Source organism: Mesoplodon bidens (genome assembly GCF_964165515.1).
Source record: "Mesoplodon bidens genome assembly, chromosome: 10".
Lineage (NCBI taxonomy): Eukaryota > Metazoa > Chordata > Mammalia > Artiodactyla > Ziphiidae > Mesoplodon > Mesoplodon bidens.
In genome coordinates, this window is record NC_138172.1 from 53,369,452 (window position 1) to 53,383,544 (window position 14,093).

The 14,093-nt window shown below is 35.7% G+C and overlaps 1 protein-coding gene across 1 annotated transcript in view; it reads right to left on the reverse strand.

Annotated features, from left to right (window-relative positions):
- Nucleotides 1-11,751: 11,751 nt before the first annotated feature.
- The window catches only part of STT3B (STT3 oligosaccharyltransferase complex catalytic subunit B), a 100,771-nt gene continuing 98,429 nt past the window's right edge, over nucleotides 11,752-14,093 (reverse strand). Inside the window, exon 16 of the mRNA XM_081246969.1 lies at nucleotides 11,752-13,404. Within this exon, the coding sequence (XP_081103095.1) occupies nucleotides 13,324-13,404 (81 nt within the window). The 3' untranslated portion in view covers nucleotides 11,752-13,323. The remainder of the gene's footprint in view (nucleotides 13,405-14,093) is intronic.

A 14,093-nucleotide genomic window follows, 5' to 3' on the forward strand; every position in this document is an offset into this window, starting at 1 on the left:
CTGTGGGTTGCTTTTTCACTGTTGATAGTGTCCTTTGATATACAAAAGTACTTAACTTTGATGAAGTCCATTTTTTTTAATAGCTTGTGCTTTTGTTGTCATAGCCAAGAAATTATTGCCAAATCCAATTTCATGGAGATTTCCCCCTATGTTTTCTTTGAAGAGTTTCAGTTTTAGCTCTGATGTTTAGGTTTTTGATCCAGTTTAAGTGAATTTTTGTATATGGTGTTAGGTAAGTGTCCAACTTTATTACTTTGCATATCGGTATACTGTTTTCCTAGGACCATTTGTTGAAAAGACTCTTTTCCCCATTGAATGGTTGTCTTTTCAAAAAACATTTGACAATCCCTGGACTCCCTAGTCTATTCCATTGGTCTATGTGTGATTTTATGCCAGTACCACAGTTTTGATTACTTTTGCAGTAAGTTTTGAAATCAGGAAGTGTGAGACTTTGTCTGTTTTCTCTACTTTATTTACCTCTGTGCTAATCTTTTATTTCCTTCTGTTAGCTGTGGGTTTAATTTTGTTTAGCTCATTTGTTTCTTAAGGTTCAAAGGTTGTTGATTTGTGAGCTTTGCAAATGTAAGTAATCATAGCTATATATTTCCCCTTAACACTGCTTTTTGCAGCATCCCGTACATTTTGCTATGTGTTTTTATTTTCATTTGTCTTTAGATAAGTTCTAATTTCTCTTGTGATTTCTTCTTTGATCCATTGGTTAAGAGTATGTTGTTTAATTTCCACATATCAGTGGATTTCTCAGTTTTCCTTCCACTATTGATTTCTAATTTAAGTGCACTCTGATAGGAAAAAATACTTTGTATGATTTCAGTCTTAAAATTTACTGTTCTGTCGGCTAACATAGGGTCTGTCCTGGAGAATGTCCCATGCACGCTTGAGAAAAATGTGTATTCTGCTGCTGTTTGGTGGAGTGATCTGTGTGTGTATGTTAAGTCCATTTGGCCTACAGTGATGTTCAAGTCTTCTATTTCTTTATTGATCCTGTCTTGTTGTTTTTATCTATTGATAGTGGGGTATTGAAATCTCCTACTATTATTGTAGAGCTATTTCCCCTTCAATTCTGTAAATGTTTGCTTCATACATTTTGGAGCTTTGATGTTTGGTGGATGTATGGTTATAATAGTTATATCTTCTTAGTGAATTGATTATTTTATCAATATATACTGTCCCTGCGTCTTGTAAGTTTTTGAGTTAAAGTTTAGTTTGCCTGATGTTAATATAATCACCCTTGCTCTCCTTGGTCACTCTTTGCATGAAATATTTTCCCCATCCTTTGACTTTGAATGTACACCATGTTCTTAGATCTAAAGTGAGTCTCTTATAGAGAGCGTATAGTTGGACCTTGTTTTAAAATCCATTCTGCCAGTTTATATCTTTTGACTGGAGAATTTAACCTATTTACATTTAAAGTAATTACTGATAAGGACTTACTTTTGCCATTTTATTTGTTTGCTGTGTGTCTTATAGCTTTATTTTCCTGCATTTCCTTCATTATAGTCTTCCTTTGAATTTAGTTGATTTTTTTCTAGTGATACATTTTGATTCCCTCTCATTTTCTTTTGTCTTTATTCTATAATCATTTCACTTGTGGTTATTAGAGGGATTACACATAACATCCTAAAGTTATAACAATCTATTTTAAATTAATACCAGCTTAACTTCAATCACATAAAAACACGAATCCTTTACAGCTTCACCCCTTTTTGTTGATGTCACAAATTACATTTTTATATATTGTGTACCCATTAACAGGTCTATGGTTATTTTTATGTGCCTGCCTTTTAAATCACATAGAATAAGTTATAAAATTATACAAAATTGTATTGGTTTTCATATTTCTCCATGTATTTACCTTTATATTTTTATAGTTTTGAGTTATTGTCTAAAGCTTTTCATTTTAACTTAAAGAATGACCTTGTGTAGTGGTAATAAACTCTCTCAGCTTTTGTTTATCCGGAAAGCTCTTAATTTCTCCTTCATTTTTTTTTTTTTTTGCGGTACATGGGCCTCTCACTGTTGTGGCCCCTCCCGTTGTGGAGCACAGGTTCCGGACGCGCAGGCTCAGCGGCCATGGCTCACGGGCCCAGCCGCTCCGCGGCATGTGGGATCTTCCTGGACTGGGGCACGAACCCATATCCCCTGCATCGGCAGGCGGACTCTCAACCACTGCGCCACCAGGGAAGCCCTCTCCTTCACTTTTGAAGGGCAGTGTTGAAAGGTATAGAATTCTTGGTTTACATTTTTTTTTCTTTCAGCACTTGAAATGTCTATTCCTACTGCCTCATGGCCTTCAAATTTTCTGAGAAATCCACTGATAATCTTACTGAGGATGGCTTTTATGTGACAAGTCACTTTTCTCTTGCTGCTTTCAAGATTTTCTTAGCTTTTGGCTTTCAACAGTTTGATTATAAGGTGTCTCAGTGTGGTCTGTGGGTTCCTTTGGGTTTAACATACTTGACATTTGTTGAGTTCCTTGAATTTGTAGTCATGTCTTTTATCAAATTTGGGAAGTTTTCTGCCATTATTTCTTCAAATCACATGGGCCACTTCTCTCTCTTCCTTCTGGGACTCCCATAATGTATATCAGTCCATTTAATGGTGTCCTGTGGGCTCTTTTCACATTTCTGCAGTTTTTTGTCTTTTTGTCTCTTGAGGGCTAATAACTTCAGTGGACCTGTCTTCATGACGTTTTCTTCTTCCTGTTAAAGCACTCTACCCAACTTTTCATCTTATTTCAGTTCCAGAATTTGATTTTTTCTAAAAAGATAATTTCTATCTTAGTTGATACTATAATTGTGTGTTTTCTTGAGTTACTTTAGTCCTTTGTGTTTTATTTCTGTGAGCATATTTAAGACAGTTGGTTTAAAGTTTTTGTCTAATACATCTGATGCCTATTTCTTAAGGATGGTTGCTGTTACATTATTTTCTTCCTCTGCATGGGCCATGGTTTTTTTTTTTTTTTTTTTTGTATGCCTTGTGATATTTTGTTGGAAATTGGGCATTTGAAAAAATAACCATCTCTCCCAGTGTTTTCATTGCTGCACCCCAGGGAAGACCTTCACTGATGTGCAAGGTGTCTGAGCCTTGGGATCAGCCCAGCTTGGAGGCTTAAGGTTCTCTAAGGTCTGTTCTGGACATGTGTCTTGCCTGGGGCTGTGTGCCGTTTTTGATCCCCCCTTACACATGACTATTTTTTACATGTCTTAATTCTTCAGAGAGTTTCCCTTTAGCTTCTTCTCAGGACCTTAGATATTCTCTTGTTCCTCTATCCATAATTTCTTGCCCAGGCATCTCCAGGTCTGTAGTCTCCCTGCAGCCTTCTTTTTCTTCTTTTTAATTGGAGTATAGCTGATTAATAATGTTGTGTTAGTTTCAGGTGTACAGCAAAGTGATTCAGTTATACATATACATATATCTATTCCTTTTCAAATTCTTTTCCCATCTAGATTATTATACAACATCTAGCAGAGTTCCTTTGCTGTGAAGTAGGTCCCCGTTGGTCATCCCTTCTAAATATAGTAGTGTGTATCTGTCAATCCCAAACTCCCAATATATTCCCCCTGCTTTTTCCCTTTGGTAACCATGTTTGTTTTCTAAGTCTGTGAATCTGTTTCATACAGAAGTTCATTTGTATTTTTTGGGGGGGTTTTTCATATAAGCGATATCATATTTATTCTTTCTCTGCCTTCCTTCGCTTAGTATGATCATCTCCAGGTCCATCCATGTTGCTGCAAATGGCATTATTTCATTCTTTTTTATGGCTGAGTAGTATTCCATTGTATATATGTACCACATCTTCTTTATGAACATTGGAGTGCATGTATCTTTTTGAATTAGAGTTTTCTCCGGATATACAACCAGGAGTGTTATTGCTGGATCATATGGCAACTCTATTTTTAGTTTTTTGAGGAACCTTCTTCTCCATAGTGGTTGTACCAATTTACATTCCCATCAACACTGTAGGAAGGTTCCCTTTTCTCCATATTCTCTCCAGCATTTATTGTTTGTAGACTTTTTGATGATGGCCATTCTGACTGGTGAGGTGATATTGTAGTTTTGATTTGCTTTTCTCTAATAATTAGCAATGTTGAGTATCTTTTCATGTGCCTCTTGGCCATCTGTATGTCTTCTATGCAGAAGTGTCTATTTAGGTCTTTTGCCCATTTTTTGATTGTGTTTTGTTGATATTGAGCTGCGTGGGCTGTTTGTAGATTTTGGAGATTTATCTCTCATATCATTTGCAAGTATTTTCTCCCATTCTGGGTGTTGTCTTTTCGTTTTGTTTATGGTTTCCTTTGCTGTGCAAAAGCTTTCGAGTTTAATTAGGTCCCATTTGTTTATTTTTGTTTTTATTTCCATTATTCTAGGAGCTGGCTTGAAAAAGATATTGCTGTGATTTATGTCAGAGTGTTCTTCCTTTGTTTTCCTCTCAGTTGTATAGTATCAGGTCTTTCTTACATTTAGAGCTTTAATCCATTTTGAGTTTTTGTGTATGGTGTTAAAGAATGTTCTAATTTTATTGTTTTACATGTAGCTGTCCAGTTTCCCCAGCACCATTTAATGAAGAGACTGTCATTGTGTAGCCTTGCCTCCTTTGTCGTAGATTAATTGACCATAGGTGCATGGGTTTATTTCTGGGCTTCCTATTCTGTTCCATTGATATTTGTTTTTGTGCCAGTACCATACTGTTTTGATGACTGTAACTGTAGTATAGTCTGAAGTCAGGGAGCCTGATTCCTCCAGCTCCATTTTTCTTTCTCAAGTTTGCTTTGGCTATTTGGGGTCTCTTGCGTCTCCATACAAATTTAAACATTTTTTGTTCTAATTTTATGAGCAGTGCCTCCCTCTTTCTGTAGCTTTCCCCAGCTATACTACTTTTCCCTGAGACTAAGTTAGGTGAAAAGTTGTTTTTTTTTCTTCAGGCAGTCCTAGACACATCAGAATTTTGCAGGTGAGTTTGGCTTTGTTCCCTCCAATTTAGGAGAGGTCACTGAGAGCTGGGCTGCTGCTTTCTCTCAACCATGCCACTGTGGAGAGGTGGGGCCAAGGTGACTAAAAGCACTGTTTCATATTTTTAATGTGACTTTTTCTTGATTGGGCATTCGTTCAGTGTTGTAGACCAGTGATTGTTTTCCAGAGCCCTTATAATGGTATTTTAGCCAGTCTCTAGTTTGTTGTTATTTTGAGTGTTTCCATGAAGGAATGATGGCCTGGAGCTTCCCAGTCTGCAACCTTGCTCTCGTGTGTGTTATAAGCACAGTGCAAAAAATCTAGTGTGCAGTGTAATGAATTATTTTAAAGTAGAAGCAGACACATGTAACCACAATCCAACTCCAAAGAAACATTGCTATCACTCCAAAACGTTCTTACATGTTCCTAGTCAAATTCCCCATTATTCTCCCTCTACCCCCACAAAGTTGACCATTAATCCAACTTTGTGGGTGAATCACAGCCTGGTTTGCTTTATAGCTTTAACAATGTATACATCCCTAAATGATACATAGTTGCCCGTTTTTGAACTGTATATAACTGGAATCATGTTATATATATCCTTTGGTCTGGCTTTTTAACTCAAATTGTTTTTAAGATCACCAAAGTTATTCCTTATGAATGTAGTTCATTCTTTTTCCTTTAATACTATTCCATTATATGAACATACTGCTATCAATGTTTATCTTAGCTACTTCTGACAGACTTAGAATTGCTGGGACAAGGGGATATGCATCTTCACTTGCATCAGCTAATGCTGAGCAGTTAAGTTCTCACCAGCAATATACACGTTTTTGTACATCCTCTCACTTATTTGCACATTTTAGCTAACCCTGGTGGGTATGTTCCTTTTCATATATTTATTTCCTATTTGGTTTCTTCTGTTAAGGACTAATCAAAAATCATCTGTGTTTTTTCCTAAGCGTTCTTTACCCAGTCCAGATATTAATCCTATGTCAGCTGCAGGTTGGGTGACAACACATCCTCATTTCCCCAAGATACCCAGTGTATGCCTGTGGTCTCAGGGTAAATATTAAAAGTCATTGAACAAAGGTGTAGAACTCACATTACCTGAGTTGAGTTCAAGACTTGACTTACTGAAAAGCTACAGTTAATCAGTGTGATATTGGTGTTGAGGACACACACAGATCAATGAAACAAAACAGAGAATTTTGGTCAGTTTATTTTCTACAAAGGCCAATTAAATGGGAGAGATAGGTCTTTTCAACAAATGGTGTTGGCCCAACCGGATAAATAAAACTCACACCTCATCATACACAAAAATTAAATCAACAGATTACAGACCTAAAAGTTAATTATGTGTAGACCAAAGATACGAAGTGGGAGGTTTGCTCACTGACAAGTGTGTTTTTCATATTCCTGGCAGAAGGGAGGTAACAGAAGCTTGACTAGTGCCCACCTCCCTCATAAATAGCTAGGGCAGGGCCATAAAAACATTTTAAAAAACAAACATAGATTATATGTTTATATATAATATATATTAAAAGATACAAAGTATATATTTTTTCCTTCAGCAGGATACAAGCCTGAGCTCTGATTCATGTTAATTTAGTTTTGTTAGAAGAGAGAGATGATGTTTCATTTATTTATCATCTGGCTTGTTTGAATAATTATGATAGTGTGCTGAGGTTACAATGCACTGTTAGCACAGTCAGTCTGGCTGCCACTTGATCTTGAGTTTTCATTCAATCTCATTAGCTTCAGCTTTCACTGAAACCCAATTCAACAAAAGCAGACACTTGGTACTCTAATCAACCTGTCACCAGGATTTTAAAATAAGATGACTCTCCAAGAATATTCCATATTCTCCAAGTAAATAAAATACTGAGATTGTGACTATCTATGGGATGCACAAAATTTGGATTGCCAAAGTCTAGCTGTTACACAGCAAGAGAGGTGAAAATGTTGTTAAGAAAAATACTATATCTGTTTTAGGATCCAAAGGACCACAGGTAACTTTGTTTCTAATATTCAGCTTCTGACAGTAGTGGACTGGGGGAGTTTGGACCAACCCTTTGGCTAAGGACAAGTAGTAAAGCTGGACAAGAAATAACACCTGTTTTAAGACTTCACAGAACCAAGACATTATCACCACGCCAGAACCCAGGAGAAGATGCAAATCCTGAGAGAAAAGCTTGGCATTTGAGGCCATTTCCCCCTGGAAATTGGCAGACTGAACTGCAATTTCAGTAACCTTGTAGAACTAGGAGGACAAATGTTGGTATTGAAACCGCATGGATGAAGTCCTTGCAGGGTTTCAGCCTGGGAATAATGAACCAGTCCTCACAGTGATGGCAGGCTAGCTCTGTGTATCATATAGCATCCCTTAAATTCGATTAATGTGACTCTGGCTTGCTAGTTTCACTAGGTACCTAGCAGAAACAAAATCTTCTAGAAAGGAAAATATCCTAGGCCTAAACTCACTTAAACAATTTCTTAAATATGTGTCCAGAGCACACAATCTTCCCCCTCTCTCCTCCACACATTAGGAGGAAACACACACCAGAAACAAAACCCACAAGAGCTGAGTTAGTGGATTATCAAACACACTTTAAAATAATAAAATAACTATGCTCATTATGTTAAATAAAGGACTGTCAGTGGGTCAGCTGTAAACCATAAAAAGAAACAGATTTGGCCTGGGAAGAAAGATAAACTCCAAAATTGAAAAACAGTAAGTACAAAGAACTCAGTGGATGGGTTTAAGAACAGATTAGCCATAAAACTGATGAGAGAGTTGCATTGAGAAAATACACAGAATGGAGAGGCAAAAGGAGAGAGCCAATAAGGAAGGCTTAATTAACTATGTTCAATTGGAGTCTTGGAGAGCAAAGAGCATGGGGCAGAAACAATATTGAAAGAGATTGAAAGAGATGATTTGGGAACTTAAAAAAAATGATGAAAACCAACAAGCTACAAGGCTGAAAGCCCAACAAATCCAAAATAGGGTACACTAGAAGGATTAAAAAGATACATCATGCAAACATCTTAAGAAAGTTGATATATAACTTAGTAATCAGACAAAATAGGCTTTCACAAAAAGCATTACTGAAAATAAATCCTGATATTTCCCCCAAAATTGAAGGTTCAATTCACCATTAAAAGTTCTAAATATATATACACCTAATAATCTGGGTTCAAACATAAAAAAAATAAACAGTTCAAAGAGGGCAAACCTATAACAGTATACAATTTCAATACATCCTTCTCAGCAAATAACAGAACAAGCTTCAGGGAGATTTTACACACAAGCACTCTGGACCAGAGCAAACTGCAAACATCTTCAAAGGATTAAAATCAGAGTAATGATTACAATACAATTAAGGTAGAAATTGATAATAAAAGGATAATTAAAAAAACAGTATTTGAAAATCAAGAAATGTACATCTATATAACCCATGGTTCAAAGAAGAAAGTACACAAATTATGCATTAAACTCAATGACAGTTCACATCAAAACTTGGGAGAATGAAACACTATGATTGGAGTAAATTTATAACTTTACATTCACGTATCACACTAAGGTAAAAAGAACGACTCTCTTGCAAGCAAACAGAAGTAAATTAACACCAATGAAATAAAAACACACTGTAGAAAATGTCAACAAAGCCATAAGCTGGTCTTTGATAAAAAACTGAAGGAAAATGAGAAGCAAGGTAATGAGAGAGAAGAGACAGAAATAGGGATGCAACAAGAAAAAAGAAAACCAGAAATAATCATTATTCCAGGAATGCAAATTTAGTTCAACAATGTAAACAGAAAGTCTCTGTAATTCACTATTAACAGAATAAAGGAGAAAAATCAGGATCATCTTAATAAAGGAAAAAATCACCTGATAAAACAAAACTCATTCATGATAACTCAGGAAATTGGGACAGATATGTACTCAATCCGATCAAAGATACCTAAAGAAAACTACAGTAAACATATTTAAAGGAAAAATATTGAAAACTTTCTGTGTGAGACAGGAGCAAGACAAACATGTTATCTTTTCCATGCAGTACTATGCTGGATATCCTGACCAGTGCAGCAAAGGCAAGAAAATCAAATGTATAACCACTAGAAAAGGAGAAATAAAACTGCCATTATTCCCTAATTATGAGGACATATGTTTATAATAATCTGAATGAATTATTAGGATGAGTTTAACAGGTTGTTCAGTACAATTTCAACATATAAAACCAAATGTTCTATATACTGACAATTGGAAAATAAAATTTTATAAGACAGTATTTATCAAAAAATATACCTTGTAATAAAACTTATGAAAATGTGCAAGACCTATTGAAAAACTACAATACAGATATTAAAGATGACCCAGACCTATATAAATTGAAGGACGTGCCATGTTCACAGACAGAAGACTCAGTATTTCAAAGGTGTTAAATTTTCCTAAATTCATCTATAGTTTCAATGCCTAATGCCCAGTCAAGAGCCCAACAAGGTTTTTCTTTTTTTTTCTTTTTTGGTGTTATTTAATAAACTGGTTCTAAAATTTATATGGAGAAACAAAGGGCCAGAAATAGCCAAACAAAGTCTGAGAAGGTGGGGATGGGAGACATTACCATATTATCTTAAAGCACATTAAATCAATACAGAAAGGTAAGAAATCTATGGAATATAACATACAGCCCAGAAATAGATTCATGTATGGATTTACTGCAAAAGGAGAACTGCAGAACTTTAGGAAAAGGACAGTCTTTTCAATAACTGGTGCACAATTAGATTTGCATATGGAAAAAAAAAACAACCAAAAACCTAATGAACCCAAAACAAAACCCAAACAATTCACACTGTACTCAACAAATGAATTCCGGGCAGATGCAAACCTAAGTATAAAAGATAAAACAATATATTTCCTGGAAGAGAATACAAGAGACTATCTTCACACCGCAGGTTAGGAAAATATTATTAAACAAGGCACACAGAAAGCAACAGGCACATGGAAGACTGAAAAATACAACATTAAAATAATGAATTCCTAGGCAGTTTGCAACACAAATGATGAAGAGGTTATATACAGGATATGTAAACAACTCCTACTAATACAATAATAAAAAAAAGAAAAACCAAATCCTTAGAAAAAGGGGATTGCCAAATGACCAACCTCATTAGCAACCTGGAAATGGCAAACTAAACCACAATGGAAAACCATCATTCACCCACCATAAAGGCAACATTAAAAGGCCTGACAAGAGCTGATTAGGATGTGGGAGTAACAAGAACCTTCATACCCTACCCAGCAATTCTAGTTTATTAGGTAAATACCCACTAATATGTGTGCATGTAAGCTCCACGTGAGGTGTAAAAGAAAATTCCTATAGCCTTAACTGTAATATCCTCCAACTGGAAACAACACAAATATCTATCAATAGAATGGAGTGTGTGGGGGGGAGATACACATACACAGGAATACTATACATCAATGAAAATAAATCTACAGCTGCATGCAACATTTAGAATTTCATAAACACTAAGCAAAAGCAGCTAAATTAAAAAAATACATACCTTGATTCCATTTTATTGTTCAAAGAACATGTACAATTAAATATGTTTAGAAACAGAAATTACCGTAAAACCTAGGAGACTGATTACCTCCTAGAGGGGCAAGTAGGACAGGCCAGTGACCAAGTGGGAGCATGAGGAAGCTTCTGGAGTCCTGGCAGTGTTGTTCTCTTGATCTGAGTTGTGGTTACAAAGTTGCTTGTCTTGTGGTAATTTGCTAAGATGTACATTTCTGTCTTCCCAGTGTCACACCTCACACCAAAAGAAGGATTACTTTTTCATTTCAGACACCTGCCATTTCTAACAGACGGCTGTTTCTACATTCATTCATGACTCCACCTACCTCAGTGAGGCCTGGGTAACAAGGCAGGGGGTCTGACAGCACCCACATCAAGCAGCACCCATTCCAAAGGAGGAAATTCTGGAGAGGGTTGCACAACAATTTTTAAAAAGTGTGCAGAGGCTCCAGATTTCATAATCTTATGACCTTAAGCTATGGAAACGATAATACCCTATAGGCTGCTTTTACACCATCTAGTTCTCTGGCCTTTTGGTCATGGCCTGGGGACTCGAAGTTAAAAATCTACAAATGCAAACTCAAGTAAGTAGGTAAGGACGTTAAGTTTGAAAAATGAATTTATCTTTGGACTTGCTGCCTCACTGCCTTATTTATACTACAAAGCACTCAGCTTGTTCAATTCTAAGATGTGGAATAAAAATAAAAGCTATTTTACTGTCTATAATTTCACTTTTCTGCTACAATAAAATCTCAAGTGTGGTTACAATATAGTTTTTGCTGAGGCAATCCACTGAACCAAAATGGGGTTCCCTAAAACTGGAAAAGGTGAGAGATCATTCCTGCTCTTAATGAGAAAATTATGTAAGACTTGGCTGATTAAATATCGCAACTTTACAGAGCAGGGCTTTTTTGTTAAGAGTCCTAGCCTCATTTACATGGAGATTAAATTCTTATTTGGCTAGGTGTCTTCCCCTCACTCACCCATAAAAAGTCAAAATGAAATTTTCACTCTGGGGTGGAAAGGAAGGCAAAATAAATAATAGATTAGTTCAGCTTAGACCTTAGACCTAAGTTGAACTAATCTAACACTTTTTTTTCCTACACGTGTTCTCTAAAACCTTTGTAAAAGTGAACAAGAAGTATGTATTCAATACTATTAGTCCTTTCAAAAATAAAAGATGTATAAAAGACAACGCTTAACACAAAATTTGAATTAACTTTATTTTCCCTACAGTCAACAACTTCTCTGCACTGAATTTTAAAGCAACAAAGTAAAATAAAATCCTCCAAATGACAAGGTATCAGAAATCCAGATTTAGTTATACTTTTTGTGAAAAGGTTCAACCATTTTATTGGTACGTAAAAGAACCATCATCTGGGTCAAAAATGGATTCTATAAATCAAAGAATATTCTACACTTTGGAAAAGAAAATCAGCAGTAACATTCTCAATGAATATTGTAAATTACACTTTTCTTCATAAAAGTTACATACTATTCTGCACTTTTCCACCAAAAGCAGTGGTGTAAATTATGCTTGTTTATATAAAAAAAAGATATCCTGTGGCAGGAAAAACCCTTTCTCTTTCACTTTTACTAAACAGGAGAAAATTTTCAAGTCTATATAAAGTTGCCTATGAGACGGAAAGTGAACATGTTCAATCTCCATTTATATTTTAGTGCATTTTTTGGACAATTGTCACATTTTTAATAAAAGTAAGAAAATGCATATAGCATTAAAGAGTGTTTCATCAAATGCTTAAGGGATTAACAAAATATGGAACAGAAGACAAAATCACTGTGATGGATGAAACTGTTACAAAAATGAGAGAAATCCAGGCGAACTTTACAAATCCTTTGTCATTTTGAAGAATCACACAAAATGAACTTTGGCTACCTGTCCACTTTAAGGGTTTCTTCCTTAATCTTTTGCATGTAAACAAAGTGCTAACCTCAGGACTAAGATACCAAACCCCATCCTGGTAATTAGCAACATTCTGTGCAGTTGCCATGATTTCCAAAGGATATAAATTTAGCCCTTGAATGAACAATGTATGAGATCTGCTCTGTAAGTACCTGGTGAAAACAACTGCTAACAGCAGCAATAATGTTTCAACATAAAAAAAAAAAAAACTATTTGAATCGATTAGTTACAGGTCCATCTTTGAAACAGCAGCTTCTTCTCAGAGCAAACAGTAAGCAATAGAAAATGTACATTTGATGAAACATTCTTTGCACTGGAGAAACATGAAAATAAATATAGTTCAAGGAAGTATAATTATTTTTCTAATACCTCTTTCTCAGACCGTACTAGTTTACTGGTTCAAGAAGCTTGCATCACATTTTGTCATTCGTATTTTACGTATTGCTATCTGGGTAATTCAAATAAAATGCAGGTCTTGTAAAAGAATAAAAACATTGACAAGTATGCATGTGCCAGGGACCAAATTAGAGGGTTCTTTGGTGCGATTAGTCCAAATTCTCAGATTTGAAGGATAACATGTACCAGTAAAAAAAAAATCTGCTGTTAGACATTTACAGCAGTGCTCTGTCTTGCTTCACATTACAAATCAAAAACAGCTGTTCTCAGTAAGCCAATTTTATTTTTTAAATCAGGCATTGCCAGAAAGTTTTGTACATTAACCTGGACCAGTGATGGTTCCAGTGATGGTTCTGTACCCTCCGTCGCTGTGAAACATGACATGAGCTAAAGGCAAAGACCGGTTCTCACAAGGACATCTGCTTCAAGTTAGGAACCAGAACAGTATATTTAGACAGTCTTCTTAGATATTTTCTTGCCTTTCTTAAAAACTAGTTTATTTTTAATGTAGCCACGCTTCCTTTTCGCAGTCTATAAAGAAAACAGAACACATGGTGTTAGTGCAGGTTTCCTACGGATTAAAACTACAGATACACACATGGTTTACCGCAGAATAATGAAGACTGTCTTAATAATCCCTCAGATCTTCTTAGGGCTGGACTCCTTGAAACAGTCAATGAGCACCACGAACTGCTCTATGCCAAGGATGCTGAGATCCAAGATGAACTGGACTAGGTCCTCACCTTTCAGATGAAGGACGACCACAGCAGTCCTCAAACGCCTGTCATACATTCCTCACCATCAAGTGAATGAATCCCCACCTCCCCTCTCAACCGCTAAATGCTTAGGTGTAATAATTACTCACATTTCCAGGCATGATAGAATATATAACTAGACTAAGGATTCAGAAAATGTTAATGGTGCTCCTAGTTTAGTTTCCAAGAATTAGCTGTGTCAGAAATACAAATTAACTTAGTAACTTTTGGAGCCCCAATTTTCTTATCTGTGAAAAATGAGGATGATTATACCTATCTACAAAAATAAAGAGAAATAAAGTTACTTGGCACATTCTCCAATTTAGGTAGGAAAATACGCACTTAAATATTAAAACAAAACCCAAACACCAAGAAAAAAACCTGTAACATTCCTTGAGCATCACAGATCTTTAAAAAACTAAGATATTTTTCATTTTTCTTAACACTTCAGGATTCCACTTAAAA